This window comes from Strix uralensis, chromosome 7 (genome assembly GCF_047716275.1).
Source record: "Strix uralensis isolate ZFMK-TIS-50842 chromosome 7, bStrUra1, whole genome shotgun sequence".
NCBI classification, from domain to species: Eukaryota; Metazoa; Chordata; class Aves; order Strigiformes; family Strigidae; genus Strix; species Strix uralensis.
Genome location: NC_133978.1, coordinates 41,480,461 through 41,504,258, shown reverse-complemented (window position 1 = coordinate 41,504,258; position 23,798 = coordinate 41,480,461). Strand labels below are relative to the sequence as shown.

The 23,798-nt window shown below is 39.1% G+C and overlaps 1 protein-coding gene across 2 annotated transcripts; it reads right to left on the bottom strand.

Moving 5' to 3' along the window:
* On the bottom strand, positions 1-23,106 carry GLRX3 (glutaredoxin 3). 2 transcript variants are annotated; one of them, XM_074875556.1, is made up of 11 exons: positions 22,974-23,105; positions 17,549-17,657; positions 14,513-14,587; positions 13,684-13,885; positions 7,853-8,025; positions 7,698-7,759; positions 4,987-5,044; positions 3,063-3,115; positions 1,901-1,940; positions 1,726-1,818; positions 1-278 (listed from the first exon to the last, which is right to left on the bottom strand). In XM_074875556.1, the coding sequence occupies exons 1-11, from the start codon at positions 23,045-23,047 to the stop codon at positions 228-230; spliced, it is 990 nt and encodes a 329-aa protein (XP_074731657.1). In that variant the 5' UTR covers positions 23,048-23,105; the 3' UTR covers positions 1-227. The 2 variants fall into 2 exon arrangements, with proteins under 2 accessions (XP_074731657.1, XP_074731658.1); XM_074875557.1 differs by lacking the exons at positions 1-278; positions 1,726-1,818; positions 1,901-1,940; positions 3,063-3,115 and adding an exon at positions 3,132-3,620 and having other exon boundaries at positions 22,974-23,106.
* Positions 23,107-23,798: the final 692 nt, after the last annotated feature.

Here is a 23,798-nt window from a genome sequence, read left to right as displayed (position 1 = left end):
TTCTTTAGCATGGTATTTTAATTGAATTTGAAGATCTTGACATTTTTGTCTCTTCGGTGGGAACACATTTTCACCCGTAGCACAGTCTTGTGAATACACAGAGTACAGAAGCTGTCTTTATCTACTCCCGCTCGGTTCCACGAGGCTAAGCTGTATATTGCTCCAATATAATCTATAAATGAGTAACTGTTCAAAAGTATTTCGGTTCCCATTGATGTCCTCCTCCGTTAATTTTCGCCTTTCAGAATAGGCAACAATTCACCACTTTCCTTTAGTTCCTGTAAAGAAATAATAGAGAGCAATTATTCTCTGACATGTTCCCACCGTTCCCCCAGGGCCCAGTGGGGGTGGGGGGGGAAGCCCACAGGCCGACTTGGCACGGAAGGCACCAGGTGACCCACTGACATCCCTCTCAAACAAGGCTCTAAAGCTCATAAAGTTGTATTTAAATTCTATTTTGTGTCTATTTAGTAAGAGAGAAAGCTTATTTAGTGAAAAGATACACCTTCACAAGAATTGGTTGTTATCAGCGTCACCAGGTAAATCCCCTGGTAGATCTCCTTTGAGATGTAATTCAAGATATATTTCAGGCACACACAAAATCTTACAACATCCAAAATGCCTCCCACAAAATGAAAAAATGACCACCCACTGATAGATTTTGTTACTACCACACTAAACCAAACAAGACAGTATGAGATTTGTAAGAGTTCTAAGAGCTGCTTGCCCATATTATCTCAATGATTTAAAATCAAATTATAAGGCTGTTAAACTTACCAGAGCTAGACAACACCAGGAAATAGTTTTAAAATAACACATTGTGGAGTAGATACTCTTTTCCCACATCTCAAGAGAAACAACTGTCTCAATTTTATTACATATTATGCGATATTACAGAATGCATTTTAAAATACTGACAACATTCATCTACCCGTGCAAGTTAGTCCATGTGAACACAGTCCAATAATGCAAATAGACAAATTACATTTAAATACCAGGGAGAGAAATATTTTGCAGCATCTCCACAATGCCCAAGACTATACTTACTGATCACTGAAATAACCCACACACTTGTTAAATAAATAAAATTAATCTATATAATTTAAGTAATACCAGTATTTTTAGAACCAAATGAGATTTATTGATTGGCTCTTCCCAGGAGTTACGACGTCTGAGGAATTGGCTATAAAACATTCAGACAAGAATGGGCTCAAGAGTATTTGGGGTTTAGAACACTGTGCCTGCTCTGTTACAAAAATCAAAAACCACAGTAACAGATGCAGATCTATTTTTGTTGCTTCAGGGTCTGTTCAAACAACTACAATAAACCTTACTTTCTTCCAGGAATGAGACTGTTTGCTAGGAAGAAAAAAAAGTCTTGCCCACCTTATTTGAGAAAAGCAATGTCAGAAGTAAAACTAGGAAGAGAAACCTGTAAAAATGCACCCACGGGGTAAAAATGGTCTTTACAGTAACTGTAGCTGACTGCTGTCAAGAAAATACATTTCACTGCTAAATCTAGGCATGTGAGAACGCTAGAGATTTAGAGCTCCTTCCAACTGTACGCCAAGCTAATAGAAGTCCCAGTAAAAGCAACCGAGTCATCTGGGCTCAAGATCTAGGGCCACTACACAGGAATTTCTCTGTGTTACGGACAGAAAAACATTTCTACAGTTTTAAACAAACGGTCAATTTACATCTCAAAGGAGATTCTCCCAGTCCTACCTTGACAATGTCCAGCCCTCCAACAAGTTCACCTTTCACATATAATTGAGGATACGTTGGCCAGTTTGAATAGGTTTTTAATCCTTGCCGCACCTAAGAAAAATAAATTTAAATGTAAATCTCAGTTTTAGTAAAAGCAACAACAAAATCCTCAGTGATGGAGAAGCTTAATTACCTCTTCATCTTCCAGTATGTCAAATGTCTCATAATCAATGCTAGGAAAGAAAAAAAAAAAGAAACAAAATCATCTACTGTGGAGTTTTGCAATGTAAGACCCTCAAAAATTCAAAATGGGTATATTTACAAGCTAGCTTCCAAATCACTCAGAATTAACAGGAGGGAAAAAGTCAGAGCTTTATGCATCAAGAACCGTGATGTAAAAAATATCTAGCTTCATGGGACACTATAATGCACAGATGGCAGCATAACGCACTAAAAAGTTAAGCCATGTAGCTTAGGCTCTAATTGGCCAAAATGTGTTCAAAGTAATTCGGTTCACTATTAGCTTAAAAAAAAAAAAGACACACACATCTTTGGAGGTTTTTATTAACGAATCAGCCAGCCACAGCTATTTCACCATCTTCATAGACTACTTGCATAAAAACACAAAAATAAAATGTCTGTGTAAATTTGATTTCTGGTTGGTTCACGTTTGAGTTCTGGTATGCAATTCCAAATATTTTAAGAACTGGCACTCCCCAATAACCAGCAAGTGTGCAGACTCCTGCGAGTGGACTAGGGCCAGTGACAAGGAACAATGATTTGAGTAACTGCTACTTATTTCCGAGATGTGTATTGCTATCTAGTTATCTATTATCTCAAAATTCTAACATCTAGTAATGAAGTCAACTGCTTAACCTCTAACCAGCAGCCCAAATGAAACAGGAGTTTATTCAAAGGAAGATGATACTAATCTCACTGCAGAAAGAACTGCTTTGAAGAGGAAAACTGAGGCTAGATAACATGAGAGGCTCAGAGATTAAGGAAACAGATCAAGAGGGACCTCTCTGAGAAGAGCCGCTTACCAGAGTGGAAGCATTTCTTTCATGTCAATAATCACAGCAAAAGAAAGAAAAAATTCACTGTTGCAATAAACTCCTCAACCCCAGCAAGACAATCACTATGTAGCAGTGCTAGAGCCACGTAACATCTGACACACCACATGTGACTTGGTATCAAGTGAGTGCAGCAGTGATTTACACTACGGGCTTTCACATAAAGATACTTCAAAGTACTCTTAAAGAAGTCTCCCACTAATATTTGCTACTAATTATAAAACATAGTTTTTAAAACAGAACTGGGTTCCCAAATTCAATTAAAAAACCCCACCTACATACCCAGTATTATTTATGATTTCTATAATTTGCTTGCTGAATCCACATTTTGCGACCTAGAATGCAAACCACACATATGTTAAAACATATATCTGCTATATTTAATCCACAATATTCCTCAAGCTACACTAAAGCTATTACCAATCCATTGCTAGTGATGACCTTACTGCATAAGCAATACTGCTAAATCCCTTTTTCATTCTTCTTTATACTCTTTGAGCTTTAAACAGTACTAAATGTCTCTTTCTTTCTATACTCTGCTGAAATCAATTAAAACATTGATAATATTAAAACACTTTCCTCAGCTGTGGTATGAAGTGACACAAGGTGAATCTATTTTCCAGGTTTGGCAATACTGTCTTGAAAACTCGTTAGGCTTAATTACTTTCTGAACATTCAAAAAGCTAAAGCTATAGGTATGATGGGCATAAATGCCTTATACACCCTTGTAAAATAGATGTGTTTTATCTTGAGACATACACTCCCCTTCACTTACCATTCAGGAGAGAGTAGCAACTGATGGTCAACTGATAAAGAGGTTGCACGTACGCTGACTCCCCACTGCAATTAATAATTGAAAGTATCTACTGCAAACTCTTCATGTTGACAGTGTGAGGACACAGAACGCCCATCATTTTTTAAGACGCTGAATATTTAATCCAGACTATCCCTTCTCACTGGTGATTTCACTCCACCCGTAGCTCAAGCAAAATACAAACGTGTTAAGCAACCTGCCCAATCTCCTGCTTTCTGTAGTCAAGACACAGGTTTTAAAGGAGACAAAGTGCATCTTGTTTTAAGACCTAAACCCAGCTAGCTCATCACCACTGCTTCAGTGAGCCAGCACAACCCACGGGGTTCCAGGGGCTATGAAACAGCTTAGTACAACAGCCTGTAACACTCTAGAAGTATCTGTTGTTAATACACAGAGAAAGCTCTGGGAACACATGAGGAAATGAAATGGAAAGACAAGTCACATGAACGAGCTCACGCCCCTACCTCTGTAACCCTTCAAAAAATACCGTATAAACAGCTCATAACATGCAATCACTGACTACAATTATAGTTTAGGGCACACCACTCCAACAAAAAGTCCAAGCTAGGGGCCCTTCACGTAATTTTGACAGGAAGAACTGCAGTGCCTTGCTGTTCAAAGGGGAGTCATTTATCCCCTGGTTACTCTGAGTATGTAACACAAAGCAATACACTGACCTTTTGGTTTACAGTCATTTGTTATTATTTTAATCCTAACTGTTAGCAGCTGACTGTCTGCAGTCACCACCTTTATTTCAGTGAGCAAGATAATTAAGTGCAGCTCAAAGACACCAGGCATAGACCATTCCATGCACATAAAGAAGTGGATCATTTATAGTATGTAGCATTATACTTCAGCCTTAAAAACATCTAGCAGCTTTTTTTAGATGCAGCTGTGAAAGCATAATAAAATCAGAGACATTAAAAAGGATAGAAGACCCAATCCAATTAGGTGCACAGAGGGAAATTTCAAGAAACATGCATCCCAAGATAAAGTTTGGGGCAACACTCAAAGTGTACGCCTCGCCTAGGATAGCCATCAGGGACAAGCACTCAGAACATCAGAAAAAAATCCATTATTTGCAAAGACAATCAATAACGGACCAAAAGGACACACGCAGTTCTTCCATTCATTCCGGAATTGTAGAGCAATTGGCAGACATCACCGCAGGGCATCAAATTCCCCGATTTTACTGTAACACAGCTATCAGCATTTTAGCAATATATATCCATCAGGTAAAACAGGGACTGCTCTTCTATGGCTTACAGAAGGACCAAATAAAAAGACAAATAACTAACTTCCCAACACCATTAATTTTCATTAAGGGAAAAAAAAGTCATTGTCACTGTTTAAAAAACTGTTTAAAATATATTCTGCAACACTCAATCTTACCTGTTTGCTTCCCTTCATAAAAAGCATCACAGGAGCTTTGTTTATCAAGGTTTTAAGCCTACAGAAGGCACAAAAAAAGACATAGAACGGGTTAGTTATTATCCCAAGCTTTGTTCTGACAGGAAAACAAAATGCAAAAGTGGGAAAAGAGCAACTTACAGCTTTACTAAATGCATTTAAAGCATTATTATAAGCAACTCTATTCATTTAAATTGCTTACAGTAACTCTATGAGTGAATGAATCTGCACCATCCTGGTACTTTTGGAGCACCAACTTACTTTTCTAGATTGACCGCTGAGTATCAAGCGGCAGTTAAGTTTAAGGAGACACATCATCTCACGATATTTTAAATACAATGTCTGTATTTAGTGACATACTGCTTTTTCACAAACTGAATACAATGCTTAGCATTTCTCATTCTCCATGGGAGAGTGTCTTTTGCAAAGTAAGAGCCATACCTACTGTCCATCCATTGGAAGATCTTACAGACTAACCACTACTGAAATTCAGGAGTAGGTCTGGTTTGCCCCACTGTGCTACCCCCACAACCCTCAGACATTCCCCTCCTTTCCCTCTCCTTTTGGGAAAACCTTTCTGTGACAATCAACAGAAAAAAGTTAGCAAAGACTCCTGTCCAACCGTTTCCTTCTACAGGCAAACCACCCTCTAATAAAATGCATCAACAAGTGCTCATTTTCTGTAAAAGGTCACTTCGCATGACTCGCACAATGCAAAAAGATTCCAGACTGGAGAGTCCAGGGTCTTTGTCAAATAAAACTAAACCAAGTTTTGTTGGTGACCTACATACAGCCTTTGCACGTGTAAAGCTCAAAACAATTTTTCCAACCAAGTTGTCTCTAGGTTAAAAAGCAACAGCAAAACTCAGAGTTACAGCAAGGGTGAGCTACAGTAACCTGAGCTAGGTCCCCAGCTGCCAGATCGGGCTCATGAAGCCAAGCTGACTGCCAGAGCCCCTTTCAAGGGTATTTTCAAGTGAAGACGACACAGCTAATCGATGAGAAGAGATCAAACATTGAGTAAAGGAACATAATTCAGCATTAAATAGATTCTACTACCGATATTCCTTCATTTTATTAAGTCTTAACATATCTGAATAACTACCTCACAGGGTTTTTCTTAGGAGGGACTGAGAGTGAAGATAGTTTGAAAGAGATGTCAGTGGCTCAGAAGTTAAGTATGAGGTTAGCTACGACTCAAAACTAATCTGCAGGATGGAAAAAGATCTTACCAGTTGTCACCAGAAAACAAGACCTCTGCTAAATGTCACCTGTTAACCCATGAAACAAGCACTTACTAAAAGATGAAGAACAAACTAGGCAACAAGCAGCTACCTGGGACTTGAATTTTTAGCCAGTTTTCCTTCAGGCCACTTCTACATCAAAATTTGATAAAGACTGATAAAAACTTCATGTGCCTGTTCAAAAGATGCTGCTGCTGCTCCTTTAGGGAGCCATTTAGCTATACCAACCATTTTAATCTATTAAAATACATCAGGTAAGCAGAAGACATTTCCCATTACCTTCTTTCCCCAAAAAGATTAAGCAAAGCAAAAAAAAGTATAATCAATAAAGTTGCAGCTTACACAAGTTTGCAAGAAGGAAGAGACTAAAGGAAACTTTCTGAAATAAGTTTTTAAAAGGCCACACTGAGCCAACCTCATCTTTACCTATAATTTAATCTCAAACTGCAGAAGGCAGCCATTGTTTTTCATGGCTTTGGTGAAACAATTTACAAGTTACACTAGTAAAGAAACAAAAGAATAAATTAAAAAGGAATTAATAAGTACTAAGCTATAAAAACAAGTATACTTTATCACCATATCGAAACAGCTTGCATTAAATTATATCTCCACTGTGCTGAGAAGGCAAAAAAAATCAACATCAGTCACATCTAGAGCGCTGTAAAACTTGCTCTTACCATCCACAGACAGCAAGAGGGAATCTGCACTAACACATTTGCCTTCGAGGTACAGGCCACCCTCTTGGTAAACCAGCCCCCCCTTTGCATGTCTTAATGGCACTATTCACATAAAAACTAGGAAAAAAAAAAGCCATGTCTACTAGCAACTTCTCAAACAGAATGACTTGTCAGATATCTGGAGTCTGACTGCCTGGGGCACGTCAGAATTTCAAACAAGAGTGAATCTTCAAATGGGAAGGTTAAAGGAGGACAAATTGGTTTCTAGATATCACATCTGATTTGGGAAGCAACACACTTCCTATGGCTGCAGCATATATTCATCTTGCCAAGGTGAAAGAAAACAGGAACTGAAGGACAAGAGTAATTGAGAAAAATGAGACAAGCCTAGAGAGTTTCTCCAGTGACATCACAGTCATGAAGTCTATGCCAGATGAAGTTAACAAAAGCTACTCATGTTTGAAAGATCTTCCCAGTCATCATTAGACAATAAATTCTTAAGAGAGAAAAGAAGGAATCTCTATATTCCTGCTGTAATTAAAACTTGACAAAGTACAAATATAAGTCTATTGGAACAGTATAGCTTAATACATATATAACAGTATATCTTTTCTTAAGTGATGCTTACTGTATAGAAAATGGAACATATTAAACAACTGCAGAAGTTCTGAAATTAAAGAAAATCTTAACACACTTCTGATAAAGGTGTTTTTACACACTTAGGTTCCCCCTATATAAATGAACATACCCTTAAACTAATGACATAATATACCTGTCCTCCAACTTCTGTGCCTTCGGACAGACCGTGTCCAGTTCTCCAGATGCCTCAAGTTCCTACAGAGATTGGGGAGAAGAAAAATCAGATCTAAAAAGCAAGAAAAACATGCACCTGACAACTAACAAGGTAAGAATTTCTCAGCTGCTAACCTTGACAATATCAACTCCACCGATAAGCTCTCCAGCTACGTACAACTGCGGGTAAGTTGGCCAATTAGAGTATGTTTTCAGCCCCTGACGAACTTCTTCATCAGAAAAAATATCAAAACTGCTAAATGAAATACCGTGTTTGTTCAGTATCTCCACCATTTGTTTGCTGAAACCTGCAAACACAAGAGGAATTACAGGTAGTTTTAAACAAAGCATTCCCATGTCTCCACTAAACCTTATTCATTTAAAAAAAGGCAATTCTTCTAGATAGTGACTTCAGAAAAGCTCTAGTGTGTTATTCTTTGCTCTAGCAATAGCCTCAAATATTATAAAGGGGCAAAACCCATATTTATTACTGGGATTACAAAACCAAAGTATATGGACAGCTTACTAAGTCTGGTGTTTCTCCATTTAGAGAGCTACACAATAAGTACCCTTCATATAAGCTCACTGTTGTTCCAGCACACAATTAAAGCAAAGTTAAATGCATTCCCTTCTGACTTTCCCAGTTCTTAGTTGAGCATTCACAAAGAATAAAAGCTTCTCAAGGACTGTAACAGCATCTTCAGGAGCCTTCTTTTCATTCCTCTAATTGCACATCACCTCCTCTGCCCCTCATTTCTTCCTCCAGCTACTACTGAACTCCTACACCAAATGGGGATGAAGTTGACACCCAGAGTGGGAACCAGGATTTAAACCCACTACTGTGTCACTAGTTTAACTTAAAAACTTGGCTTTTATCATGTTTTCTACTGTTTCTTTAAGAGCACATCCCTTCCTACTTCATGGTAAAAGGCAGATTCCTTTTTATTTTTTTAAACTGTTTACAGAAGTACTTAATATTATTTTACTACCCTTGTGACACTTTCATACCATGTTTTGTTTTCCTTTACGACACATCTTCATTATGTCCTACTCTGACAATGCTCTCTCAGCAGGATATTAAGCACTGAATATTACGATGTAAACATCCAGCTTCTATAAGTTTATTATGTGGCCAATCTAAGAAAAGTTTCTCCCTTCTGTAACTAAGCATCTTTTTCTTAAGAAAATTGTCATGTTATTTATAAAAAGTTGTATGCATAAAGTTTAATATTATAAAGTTTACAGGCTATAATCACCTCAATCTTCTTATGCTAGAGAGAAACCCTCACAAAATTTCACTTTCAAACAATTCTACTCTATTTTAAATTCACCATTCTCATTAAAGTGAAACAATAAAATGATTTTTTTCAAATGAAGATAAATTGCTTTTTCAATCATTAGTCTCTACAGAAACTCTTCAAAATCACTTTAAAAACCAAACCACACACAACCACCCACACCGAGGCTGTGCCCTTTATGTCAACAAGTCCGTTCTTCATGGGGTAACCTGAGAGGAACTGAAGTTCAAAGTCATGTTCAGCCACCAAACACCTCCCCTGACCAGACACAACCGATGCTCCAGAGCAGGCACCAGCCGACTGGATGTTTCAGTGTGTTGCAGATATTCACTCTGTACAAAACCAGAGAAGGGGTCTCCTGTACTTCACAACACAAGGAAGCCAACAACTTCATCTCTAGGACTGATGATCAAATCTTGATTCGCAGCTCCACAGTTCCTCCACAACCTACCTGCTCTGCCATGAAAATGATGCTAATCATGAAAAAAGGCTAAGTACACTGCAACACGTGGAAAGATTTTGGAACTTTGCTTCCTTTCTAGTATGTGGTCTTTATCCTGAAGTATTTCAACACCTGCCACCATTGCTGGCATGCACATCCCTTCTAAGGAAGGAGAACCCTCCGAGACAACACAACCATATGGTTTGCAAAAAGGATTCATGAGAATCTGCCCATAAATCAATGTGATAATAATGCATGGTTTATATCTTTGCCAACTCACTGGTTTGGATTCAAATGCTCTTGCAATCCTACCAATTCCCTCAAAGAATTCCAGCAAATGCTGTGCAGACAAATGAAAACCTCTATACAAATATAAAAAAAAGGAGAAACAATGCTTAAAGGCTTTAATAAAGGAATAAAAAAAATAAAGCAGCTTTAAATGGGAAAAAAAAAATAAAGTGCCATAGAAGAATAACCTTTGATTTCAGCTTGCAAGACCACCTATTAGTTTTTGAAATATGGATTTTTACTACAGCTTTCTACAGTTTTCATGATCTAGAATTTATTGAGATATGAAGTAGCAGTATTTATATGTATGGCATCGAAGTTGCTTTTCTTTCTACAACTGAAGTGTTAAGTTCATGTACAGCCTGAAGTAAAACACAGATTCTGAAATTTTTCATACATCTGGGAGTTCATTAGTAAACAGCTAAAGGCTGATTGCTGATGGTTATTCCATCGCCAATATATTAACTCATTTCTACTGTAAGGAACTGGGGAAAAAAAAGCGCTTTATTTTAGCTGTAGGCAATTACATGCAAACTAGAAAGATTGATCGGTTGTATTTCATTTTGAAGGGTTATGGTAGCAGTCTAGAAGTGTTATGCTTAGGGATAAAGTGCCAGAACAGCTTTACTTTCATAACAAAAGATTTAGGTTGAATTTCTGAAGAAATGCCATACATGCATTAACAGAATAATTAAACTGCTAACAAAATGTTTTAAGCGGTTATCTAGACAATCACAAATGCCATTCCCGATTCTACACCAATTAAAAAACCCCTAAATAAATGACAGTATTGATGAAGCAAACAAATACTGCCACAGTCCAAATGAATCCATTGAAATACAACAACGTCGTAGCAACCACAGACAACTGCCAGGAAACACACAGCCGAGGGGACAAACCTCACTTTACACTGTGCTTAGCTGGCTTTTCCAATGAAGAAATTATGAACTACAAGAAGATCCCAAAATACACTGCTGGATAGGGTTCCCTCTACTCACCAGCTGCAACTCAGACTCGAGTGTAAGTCTATTATTTGTATCAAAATAGACACAATTCAAAAATATCTTCACCTTTTGGCTCCTTTTACTTAATTCTATTTTTACTACTCCTGCTACTGTTATAACAGATCCGTATCACCTTTAACAAAATGTTACCTTCCCCTTGAAAGACACTGTCTATTCTAGGAAGTTAAAAAGGACTCAACTTACTAACATCTCCCAACTACTGCCAGGAACTATCAGAGCAGTCCACAGCAGGCACGGTATTCACCTGCAAAATTAAGAGCTCTAAGTTCAGATGATTTCACGTGTTACACTACATTTTAATATTTCCTATTTTAATACCTACACCTATTTAGGTAAGTATCTCCTCTGCACTTTTCATGGGGTATCAGGGATCAAATGTAGGAACTGAAAGCTTGAAGAAATATCCACTTTATCATGTTAAGACATGCAAAGGAATGTGCATTACATTCTTAAGTCACTTTCCATATTTTTATGATGAGGTACCTAACCATCCTTAACCTTGATGCCTCAACGGCTTTTTCGGTTTGTGCTTTTTGTGATGGGTTTGGGGTTTGGGTTTTTTTTTATTTTAACAGCCTCACAATTCTCTTCCATCAAAAAGTCACAGAATCATCTCGGTTGGAAAAGACCTTGAAGATCATCCAGTCCAACCACTAACCTCACACTGACCATTCTCAAACACATGAGAACCAGTAAAGGGTCTTTTCTCTGCGTTACTTCACAATCTGCCTAGCCTTCTGCGCAATGCCCTTTAGAAAGCCAGCTGTCTGCAGAGCACCCACAGAAATCCAAAGGAGAAGTGGTGTGCCTCTGATGCCAGGAGAAACGTCAGCTGATAATGGAGAACCTGGGCACAGGAGCAGTTCGGAGGAGGCACCACTGCCTGCACACCACCTCCGAGCTCAGCCCAGACACAGCAGCACCCACGCTCTGCTCCTACTGCCATGCAAGTAGAAGAAAAAAAAGGGCTGACACAGTGCTGAGGGATCTGGTGGAGTTGAGAACTCTCAGTCACTACTTCTCTTTCAAATAGTTTTATGACTCTGACACAGAAGCCTTCCTCCTCGTGAAAGGGCAGCACACGCTATACTGAACTCCCTCCAGCGCTTGACAGACAGAGCCTCCCCCTTTCCTGCCCAATATACACACTATCAGCCCAAAGCTTCTCTCTGTAATCCCCACCCAGCAGCTCCACCATTGTTACCCGGCTGCTCAGCTCCCTCCTTCATCAAGCACTGGTCCTAACCCAAAACTACTTGAAATTAATGAAAAGATTCTTATTTACGGACCCAGTCCTCAATTGCAGTAACTATACAGGATGACATGAATAGCTCTCCCGCCACAGAGCACCTTCACAGACAGTGCAAAATAGCCAAGGCTGCCACAAATCCACATTATTTTCACTTCACCAAATCAACATGTTCCATATTGTTTTCCTTCCCTTTCCCCCCTTTTAACAGTACATGGCAATATGACAATTTGAATCCTTCCAGATTAAGGGACAGAATATGTAAAATCAGTTTGGTTTAGGTCCTTTTATACTATTTCATCCATTTTCCTTCACACAGTTCTCCACTCAGTTTCTTTAGGAAACTTCCTGGACAACTCCAGTAGAAAGCACAAGCAGCAGGTTCACGGGGATGTCTGCACATGAAATTCCTAACTGAATTTAATACCTAAAACCCAGGGTGGGATCTTCCATGGCTGGAAGATCAGCAGTGCATGCACACCACAAGGATATCTGGCGATTATGTGAATATAGCATCAAGAAATCACCACGCCAACAGTTCAAACCAATCACTCGTGGCCTCCTGACCAGACACAAGCAGCGCCGCTCTGTCTCGAGGCTGCACTTGCTTAGCCCTTACCAGAAGGGGGTTAAAAAGAATAGTTCCACGAGTGCTCGTTTCCCTCCTCAAAGTGTTTTAAGCACATTTAGTTCACATGTATCTCTGCCACGATATAGAAACATTTATGAGAAATCTTTCAAGCCTGCGCATGCTACTGTAATTCATGCACAGATGGACAAAACAAGTATTTCCATTGGTTCTAGACACAAATAACCGACGTTTTGCATGACAATTTAACTTTTTGAGCAGTTATCTCTTTATTGCTTCCATAGATATATGCCACAGGCCTGCAGGAGATTGGCTGTAAGGAGCTAGCTATTGCTAATTCTTTTCTTTTTCTTCTGTTACATTTCACAACTCCTTCAGCTCTTTGGCCCACCAATGTAGTTGATATGATTTGCCCCACAGGATACATGTTTGCTTAGTAAAGGAATCAGTGCAACTTCTTGAGACTCTATAAGCAGAAGGATGGTGGCTTCACAATACTTAAAAATTTTGTCTTTTAACAATTGTTTGTGTGCTTTCCATATAGATCAACACTTCACGTTCGTTAGGAACCAAGCACTCTAAACAAGAGTTAAGAGAACAGGTTTAAGAAAAGGCATTTCCACTGTAGCAGATACACATGCTACTGGTCTTTTGACTTTACCAGCTAGGACAGTTTTATTTTCTTTTTCCAAATGGCAACAGTGATCCCTGATGTTAGTCAATTCTTCTTCTTCCTTGAACTGAAACATTCTCTTCAGACTATTTTACATTTTCAATGTGCGTAACCTGATGCAGAAAATGTCATGAATAAACCCTGAGCTACCTCAGGAAGAGCGTCCTAGTCCAAGTATACCCTTGTTCTTCAGGAAGCGCCTAATCTGTGATTTAATTTCCAAAATTTAACTAAAGGAAGTGCAATTCTCTACCTGCATATGAGCAATACGAAAATACTTTCATCAACGTTTCTAGGTGTGCAAGACACTGTTGGAATGTATCTCCCCAAAACTGAATAAATCTGACAGCTAGCCCAAAGCAAGTGCTGTCACATTGAACATGAACTTCAGAAAATCCTTACCACAGCGGGGTTCTTTTGGAGAGCCTTTCATAAACAGCATGCAAGGGGCAGCATTGATGAGTTTCTTTAAGCGCACATTAAGATCTTCTTTTGCACTGTCATTGGTGCCAGCAGAAAGGGAACTGCTGGACGCGTGGCGCTGCACTTTTTTGGTCAGCTCTGGGGCATGTGCACCATCTAATCTGTCAACTTTCTGAGCATTCTACGGAAACCAAAACACAGGCTTGCGTTAAAGGATTAAACTTAGAATTTGTACTGTAATAAAAAAGGAATAGTAAAACCACCATATAAAGTATAGATTTTCAGATGCAGGGTGGATTAGTGTATTGATCTTTTGGCCAGCCTTTAGTTCCAAGACTCACACCATTCCGTTGGCTGGCTACTGTTAGTGCTAGCATATTTACTATTAGAAGAATTTATTAAAGAAAATAGTTTGAATTATATGATTGCAGGCAAACATGCCCCAAACAAACTTGCCATTTCTACCAAAAGATTATTTACTTGGGTTTTTGCCATGTTGTAGAACTACAGCTAGACAAGGAAACATTACTGAAAATATTCTGACCCAATAGAGGGTATGACAATTAAAATAAAAACCACGTAAGAATCCCAAAGCAACTAAGGAAGCTCTGAAATATTACATACAAAGTATAAGACCTATTTCTATCTACTCTTTTAGGTTCCACTGGATAGACTTAAATCAGATACATAAGTGTTTCTTCACTAAGAAATTTCTTAAGGTTCTGCTCTTCTGGTGGTAGTATTACAGAAGTATACATATTAAAAGTCCACATGGAATCCATTTTCTCTTAAATCCATTTTCTCTCACCTTAAAGAATAAGAACGTTGGAACAGAACTAATTCCATATTTTTCAGAGACTTCAGGCACAGCCTCAGCTTCCAGCTTAAAAAAAACAAAAAACAACAAAAAAAAAAGAGAAAAAGATTATTTTCATAATCTTCTTTAAAGTTTGACTGTGGATGTCAATCCTGTCTAGAATGTTCTTCTAGGCATTTTATACATTTAAAAAGGATTTGATGCAGAAGTTTGTGACACATTTGCATTTAAATGAGACTCACCGGGTTGGCGTGTCATCCACTGAGCCTACACAGTGTCAAAACAGGTTCAGAGGTTTTTATTTTGTTGCACATTTCAAAAGATGCCCGGAGGCTGCGAATAAAATTTTTGGTGCACTAGTGACCTAGTAAATTTTCAATCATATGCAGCTACTACTATATTGAAATCCATAAATCATTGACCCCAGTTATGTCATGATTACAGTGCTTATTTTCTGCCCACAGCAATTCTTGCTGTTTGCTCTATTGACTAATTTCAAGGGGCAGTACATCATGACTGACATTTGCAGCCTTCTGCAAATTATGAAGAAAAAAGGAGTGTTTCTTCAATAAGCTATTGATGTCTACTAAGTTTTATTTTTAACTCCTGCAAGGCTACTGAGTACCGAGTGGCAAGCTTGGTGAGATTATTGGTTCCAACTTTATTCAGCGTTCGAATGCATACCTTGAAATTATAAATGTAGTAATTTTCCAACAAAATACATCTTTTAATTAACTCAAATTTGTGATTTTTGTGTGCATGGGCTAATAGCTTACTTGAGTGACAGAAGATCTAGTACAAGGTTAGGACATTAGTTCTGTAGTAACTGCAGAGTTAATGGTTAAAAAAGTGGTAATAGAGCTAAATGTTTCAAACAGAAACCTGCAATTCAGTGCACAGAACTGAAAAGCCTTTCAAATTCTTATTCCACAAACCATACAGTGACATTTTGTGAACAAGAATCAAGAGAACTACTTCACAATTTGCTCCTGCTCACCCCTGTCCATCCTTATGCATTTTAGAAAATACTGTGATTCTTCTCATTATGAGCTGAAATGTAGCGAACCTCTGAATATTTCAGTATTACAGCATGTTTGATTTGCTCCAGCTACACAGGCTCTTAATGAATTCACAGAATACAGAAACAAAACAAAGTAAGTCAAAAGTGAAAGTCCAAGCTTCTCCTCTATTTCTGTAAATCAGTCCCACAGGATCAACTGAGAAACTAAAGCTATAAATTGAAAGCTGTACATAGATTATAATTATCTATTCTCTTTCAAGTGGCAAATGATTAAACGACTTCTACCTATAATATTAATTTTATTTTCTAGCACAATGTCCTACCTACTTGGATACTTACGTTCCACTCTGGTGAGGTTCACACATACAGAACAGATTTAATTTCGTATTTCAGTAACTTGCTCTGATCCGTACAACTTTCCAAAACATTGTTTCTAACTGTTTCTGGATATAGACACACTTTCATTTTAACTAAGCCAAGGACCTCAGAGTTAGGCTATGCAACAACTACAATGAGAAGTTACATTCAGAAAGACTTCAAGATTTATTGACAGTTTTGAAGTTCATTTCATTATTACTTAGCTCTATTCTAGAATATAACTGTTAATGATTTGCAAGGCAGTAACCATCTGATGAGTTAACAGATTCTTACCAATTAAAAGGCAGACTGTGTATTCCGGAATATGGACCAAAATCCCACAAAGAACTTCCAAAAGCAAACACATTCCCCACAAAGAGCCTCCCCCCTCTCAGAAAATATCAACAAATTCACCCAAGTCTTTCAGTAACGTCTTTTCTCTAAACAAGTACACCAGTACTTGGGAGGAGGGGGGCGGGGGAAAGGAGGTGCCATTAGCTTAATTTTGCAACACTTGATCACTTTGGAACCTTGTTATTAAAAAATAAATTACAGCAGAATAATAAAGGTTATAAATAAATAATGTATGAATATGAATAATAAAGAAGCAACTGAGTGTTTTCAAACTTTTGTGGGCCTACTAAAAGCTACAGCAACTCTATATAAATTTAAGTATCTTGTATTTTCAAAATGTTGAAAATTAGTCTTTTGAAGCTCTAAGTAATAAAATACTACCATTAAAATAGTTCTGTCCTCCTGTTTCAGAGAGAAATACCAACCAAGAGAGGAATCATTAGAAAAAACACCACAAAACCTAAAGGCTGTAAGAAATCAAATTAAAATACTCACACACAGCTGGCTGCTCCATTACTCCCTGCCCTCATAATCACAGAAGTGTCTCATTAACAAGAGAAAGTTGTTTTAAAACGAACAGCACATTGATGAAGTGCATTCATTTTTCCCTCCACGCTGGTTCTCTTACTAGCATGTGCAGACAATATCACAAAAATATAGTCTCATTTGTGTTTATACCATCCAGCGCCACACAACCCTCATCTCAGAGTGACAATGTTGCACAAGCTTAAATCTACCTTCCTTTAAACTTGGAAGATTGCTGCTCATCTTCAGCATCAGACAGAAAACCTCTATTTCTGAGATCTATTTAATAACATCATGAGAACAAATGAAATCTCCAGCACACTTGAAAAGAGCAGTGTTGCCAAATTAATCTCAAATCCAGGGATAAAAATGCTGCTTTAAAAATATGGTGATTTACAGAACTGAAGGGCTGAAACATTGCAGGCACAGAGAAATGTAAAAGCCTATTTGTGGAGTAGCTAGTGAAAAAAAATCCTTTACTGTATCTTAACAGACTGATTTTTTTTTTTTCCTTTTTTTTCTTCACCCTCTTTAAATAGCACAATAAAATGAAGGTCTTATTTAAGCTTGCAATATCAAGTTAGGAAAGGTGAACCTAGAACTTTCATCCCACAGATTTTTAATGCATCTCTTGCATACGTTCAACTCACATATTTAAACGTGAAGACATAAAGGAACTTCAAAAACGACTTTACCTATATTTTGCAATACTTTACTCGTACTTTGCAATAATGGCTCTCCTCTGTTTAAAGCTCAGCTGCCTGACTTACCTTCACAAACGCAACCTGCACGTGTTCCTTTGCCAGTGCTGCCATAACCTCATTCATTTGAGCACACTGAGGAGCCCATGGCGCCCAGAAGTGGACAACGACAAGGGACCTATTATTAAAAAAAAAAAAAAAAAAAGGAGTAACAGCATTTATTTTTAAAAAAAGAATCATGCAATATAGAAGTTTGATATGTCATGGGAAAAAAAAAAACAACCTACAGACAAAACCACCCTCCACACCCCCTTCCTGAGAAAAAAAGAAAATCAAACCAGTGAAACCAGGAAGGTTTTGTACAACTCGGACAGAGGAGGACTTTAACGCTTCTTCAGGAAACATTCCAAAACCCAACCAGCACTATTAAGGGAACAATACTAAGAAAAAACTCATCCTGTGTTTTGACAGCAGAAGATGATTCCATATGAACGTCAGACAGGGAGAAGAGCAAGCAGAAGCACTGTCGACACAGTCATACGCAGATTTTGAAGTGCCTGAAGGCCAAGCACTCAGAATGGCTCCCAGGCATCCGACATCTCCTCCCAGACAAGCTTTTTTTCTATGCTCAGCAGCTCTGGGAGCTCCAGAGCTCAGCAGCTTCACACCAGAGGCTGCACCGCTGCTTTTCTCCTCTCAGTGCCACTGTTGCCCCTTTACTACTTATCCAGGGAATAAGTAGACTTTTCAAGTCTACGCTAAAAATACAGTACTCTTATGTTGAAATGTTATTTTTCTGCTTTTAATAACTTCAGTTTCTTATCCCTCTTCCAGCTTCAGTAAGGTTTCCTTGGATGTTTGGTATTGATTATACAGAGTATTTAAAGATGAGACTTCACACGTGTGAACAGAAATCCCAAACTGGGTACCACGAGGTAGTTCTCGTGAGCTTAAACACACACACTTGGATGACCACAGTGACAAGATATTTGCATCTGATTTTCAATTCCACTTTGCAGGTTTGCTGAAGTCAAAACCACTAGATGATAGGGGATAAAGAATAAAAGACATATAATGTACTACTTTTAGTCTACCTAGAGATACAGAAAAGTCAACCATACCATAGAAGTCATTTAGTGTCTTTTATTACTAAATAATGGTAGTTCATTATAAATTTTAATAGGTATGTGGGCAAACCAACATTCATATTGGAACAGTTAACAGCTGTGTTATCTGACCACATAGTCTGAAGACAGCGCTAAATTCACAGAACTTTAAAACTCATAAACTTGATTTTCCAAAGCAATTCTAGAAAGTTCTGGTAGAAATATAATAGGATGATATACTTTGATAGAAATATAATAGCCTGCCTCTGTTTTTTTTTTCATCATGCCATCAGTCAGAGCTTACAGGCTAGTAAAAACTTAAATTAGGGAATGATAAGGCAGTTCTATTCTTCTGCAAGTGCCAGCCTTGCAAATTTAGACCTGAGCTCAGGAACAGTTCAAGACACGCTCTCCAGGGCTGCCATCTGCACAGATTCTTCCAACAGTCCTGTACCCGAGTCACCCACAGCAACAACCCCAAAGGCAAACTGTCTCTAATGACAGCAAAATACTGTAAAGCTTTACTGCTCACAACTGACACCAGCATTTAAACCCCAGTAGAGGCTCATCTAAGGGATTTACTCTTTACTTATAAACAGGATTTGACGTGGACTCCTTGAGAAACCCACAAGCACATCTCACTGCTCAGAGTAAAACCTTAACTGCAAAACTCTGTTTCTGCACGGAAACTTTCCCAGCAACGCTCTTTGTGGAGCCCAGCAGAGGCAGAGCAAGCACAGGTACCTCGCGCAGGAGCTTCCTCTGCCCTCAGAGCAGACAGGTCTTCCAACCTTACGACAGCTGTCAGCTCATACAGACACATTTTAATTAAGACTTTTGAGCCAACTGGGACATGCACTTCACATCATGCTGCAACCAACGTTTTTTGCCACAGAGTAATGAGGTGAAAATAATTAGGTAGGTTGGGAGACGGGGAAGTCATTTATATGTATGAGAATACCCAGTCGCAACAGAAAATTTTCAAATTAAAAAAGCAGCAGCAGTTTGATATTTCAGAAGAGAAGCTCCAATGCAGCGAATTTTCAAGAGTTTTGCTCCAGGATTGGTTTTTCCCGTACTTGTTCATCACATCCTTTGTTTGAAATACCAATTTTGAGACCTCCTCCAATATCATTCTTAACTGTTTCTGGCACCTTTAAGAGCTCAGAGTGGTTGTGAAAAATAGATCAAGGATGAACCAAAATATTTTTTTTAATTGAGTTTTATGACAAAACAGTCCAATCTACTCAGATCTTTTGCAATTACAGAGAATGAAGTTGTCAAGCTGTCATTGCAACTGCACAAGGCCTGTACATTTAAAAAAATAATTTTTACATCTTTTAGACTACAAGTAGGGTAAGAGAATACTTCCAGTAGCTAAAAACAAGTAGTGGGGGAAAGGAGAAGAGAGAACGTAGGAGTATAGTGGCTATGCATCAGGCGGAAGCACTACTAATTAACTTGCCCTTCCCTTCCATGAACCGAAGGCAGGAGTCCATACTCTTCCCCTGCTACCAAGGAGTATTTCACAAATGCTCAATTTAATTTAGCATGCACAGCAGGACACATCTGATCACGTGAATGTCAGCTCATGACAAGTAGAGGAGGAATAACCACACGGTTATTTAATCCTCATCCCATTCCTTCCTTACCAATGTATAGCTGCAATGCACTTCATTTTTATCTTCATGAAGAACATACTTTAAATTAATTCACACCAAGGGTTTTGGGAGTTGGTTTTTTTGACAAATTGATTCACAGAACAAGCCTAAATCTGCAATTAGCCTGCCCTCTTGGTATCTGAACACTTTAAACTTGAAAAATAGCAAGAGTAGTTCAAAACATTAAGAAAGGAAGAAAACAGAGTTAGCAAAATGAAGCACACGTGATTCTAAACAAAGTATTTCTTACATTCAGCGAAGATATTTCTAAAAACTCTACTGTTATCTATAAAAGAGAATTGTAACAGAAAGCTTATGACAAGTTCCAAAGTTTCTCTTCCTATATCATTTTATATTTTGGAGGAAAAGCTGTGGGCCCAAAAATAACTTTAATATAACTTTTCTAAAACTTTAGCAGCAGAAGAAAAATCCAAAGGACATATCACACCTTTTCTGTGGAGAAACAAAAAGCCCAAAGTCTTGTTTCTATAGTGTATTAAAAAAAAAAACCAACATTGGTTGAGAGTGTCACAAAATATACCTTTAAAACAAAGAGTCTATTGACTATAGAACCAAAATAGCAAGACATTCTCTGATAGGGATATCCAGAAAATAATTACTCCATAGGTCCACCCTCCTCTTTTGAAACTGTAAAATCTAGATACATGTTGAAAAAATTAAACCTTCAAATTTACCCTTATTCTGTAATACCAAGCTAATAACTTGATATCTGAAAGAGTAATTTGCTGAAACAAGAACTCCCATGAAATTAAGTATCAACGTAAAACACTGGCAGCTGCAGCTGATTAATGGTTCTGATTAATTAACTCTATTAGTTTGGAAAAATCAGGAAGTCCATTTGAAAAAAAAAGCAGTAAAACTGCATTAGGCCTAGCCTTAAAAATTCAGCACATCTTCTGTCTTAAGCTTTATCTTTCAAGAGAAAAATACTTCCTTGAAGAAACTTTCTCCTTTCCCACTTTGAGTGTTTAAAACTACTTTTTTTTTTTTTACATAATTAATTTTCAAATTCACTTGACAATCTAAATATAGAAGGTACCTTAAGTCAGCCAATGTATATTTTTAAAGTTCTCCCACCATTCAGAAACAGGGACATCATTAAAAAAAAAATCTATGATTTGAGGGATTTGTTGTGCTCTGCGAGTGCAGGTTTGTTTGGTGTCTTAGCAGTGACAAAAAACAAATCCAAATATTTTGAAATTAAGCAGAGGAAAAGAGTTATCAGTACTACCAATTCATCTTAGGACAAAAAAAGGCATAAAATAATCAAGTTCTTTAAAACAAAAACTGAATCATGTTCTGTGGACAAAGGGAAGGAGACAATTACTGAGAGTTTTGTTGAAAATAACTTCCAAAATGTTGTATTTGTCCTGAAGCCATTTTATTTCAATCTCAGTGAGTGTGAAGAGTGTGACTTTCCTCTGGGGTGTCCCCACACAACAATTCAGTTGAAGAATAATTCCAGAAAATAAAACAGTCATGCAGCAACTTTTCCATGTTTCCTTATGCTGTCTTTAAGAACATGATGCTGGTAGTTTCACCATCCTTTTTAAACCACTCTATCAGTCTTCTCTCCTTATTCATTTAAAGGTCACTTGCTAACGCAGCAGTTAAATGACGGGGAAGCGTTTTTGACACAGCACCTTATTTTCATGTGCCTTACAAGACCTAGTTAAATACATACTCAGCTAGTGGATTAAAAAAATATAAGAGCAGTTACTACACCTTTAATTCAACAAAGCAAACAAGCAAAGCTCATAATCAAACCTGTCTTATCTCAAGTAAGGCACCCAAATACCTTTTCATCTTTAATTACAGTAGTACTTATTGCTACCACTGTCATTAAATCCTGAGGGTGAAACATGTGCACAGAGTTTTCCCTAAAATGATCCCCCAAGACTTCCCACCCCAGACCAAGAGCCACTGCCCAGGGGCTGCAGAGAATCAGTGGTCCATGCCACGAGCTACCAATGGAAACAGAGCCTCGTTACTCGTTATTAGACCATAAAACCATATTAATGAGAAGCCAGCCCTGTTGCACGAGATGAACAACTCCGTTTTGCATTGCTGCTCAATAAACAACCTAATGCTGCTGTTTTCATTGAAAATGTTGTACAGTAACTGTTTTGCTGACACCTTAACAGCTCAGGAGAAAAAAAAAAAAATCTTAGGTTACACGGAAGTTCTGTTTTGCATAATTTTCCTGTCAATCTGCCTATTTAGGCTTTCCATCCCCTCCAGAAGGTTTTAAAGCGGCAGCAGTCCTCTTCGTCTGAGCTCTCCTAGACTCATAAGCTTTGCCTGAGGAAACGGTGCTTAAAAAACAAGCAGCAAACCCGAAGCCCTCAAATCTACGAGTTCGGGGGGGGGGGGGGGGGGGCTGTATTTTCCCCGCGACGGTTTTATTCGGCTCCGAGGCCGTATCGAGCCTGTTTCCCTCAGCAGACACCGGCCTTTCTCAAAGCTCGGGCCAAAGGCGCGAAGCGACCGCGGACCCACGTTTTGGGGGAGACCGGAACAGATCCACGAGCGCCCTTTTCCCCCAGGGCCTGAGGCCCCGGCACCCGCCGCCGTTCCCCGCCGCGGAGCAGTGCAGAGGAAAGGCCGGGCCGCCCCCGGCGCGGGGCCTCTCCGGCAGCGGGCCCCGCTCCTTCCGCGCCCGGCAGGCCGTACCCGGGGCCCTCCCGGCCCCCATCCCCGCCTCACCTGTCCTTCTGCTGCAACAGCTGGTGGAACTGCTCGGCGGACCCCGCCGCCACTACCTGCCCCCCCGCCGCCATGGCCGGGCTGCCGCCGCCGCAGGAAGCGGGAAGAGAGGCGCCGGGTCACGTGGGGCGTCCCCGCGCACGCGCCACGGCCCCGCGCCGCCCGCGCATGCGCCGCCCGCCCGCGCAGGCGCAGTGGCGGCCCCGGCCCCGCCGTGGTGGGGGGGGCGGTGGCCATGAGGGGCCCTATGAGGGGCGGCTCTCCGCGGGCGCGGCACTTCCCGCGGTGGATTTAAGTAAAATAAAAAAAGCTTAGTCAGTGCTCTATCCAAATATGGAGATAACTCTGATAGTCATAAAAGGTCCCTGTTCATGACGTGCTTACTAAACTCAGGCCGCTTTAAATCTGGGTTAAAATATCCATAAAAGGCTTTAATGTCACATAGAAAATCTGTATGTTGAGTAATTTTAGTTTTCTAGAATCCACCATTTCAAACAAGACCTCAGGTCTGTCTTTGCCATTCAAAAATTATTACTAGTTAACACTTCTGTTACCAAAATAATGCACCTTTGGTTTCTAATGGAGAAAATATTTAAAGATCATAATCCACTGTAATATACATAATAAACCCACAAGTTTTTAGTATATAAGACTTGTAGCACATAAAGATGGGAAAGGACTAATGTGGATGTAAGAGTGAAAAGCTTGCCCCCAGTTCGGCTGGAGGCGGGGTGGGGGTGTGGAATGGGAAGGCAGGCGGGTGGTGTGCTCTGGCCCTGCCATGGAATTTTTTGCATCTTCAGGACCATCACAACAGTAATTTTT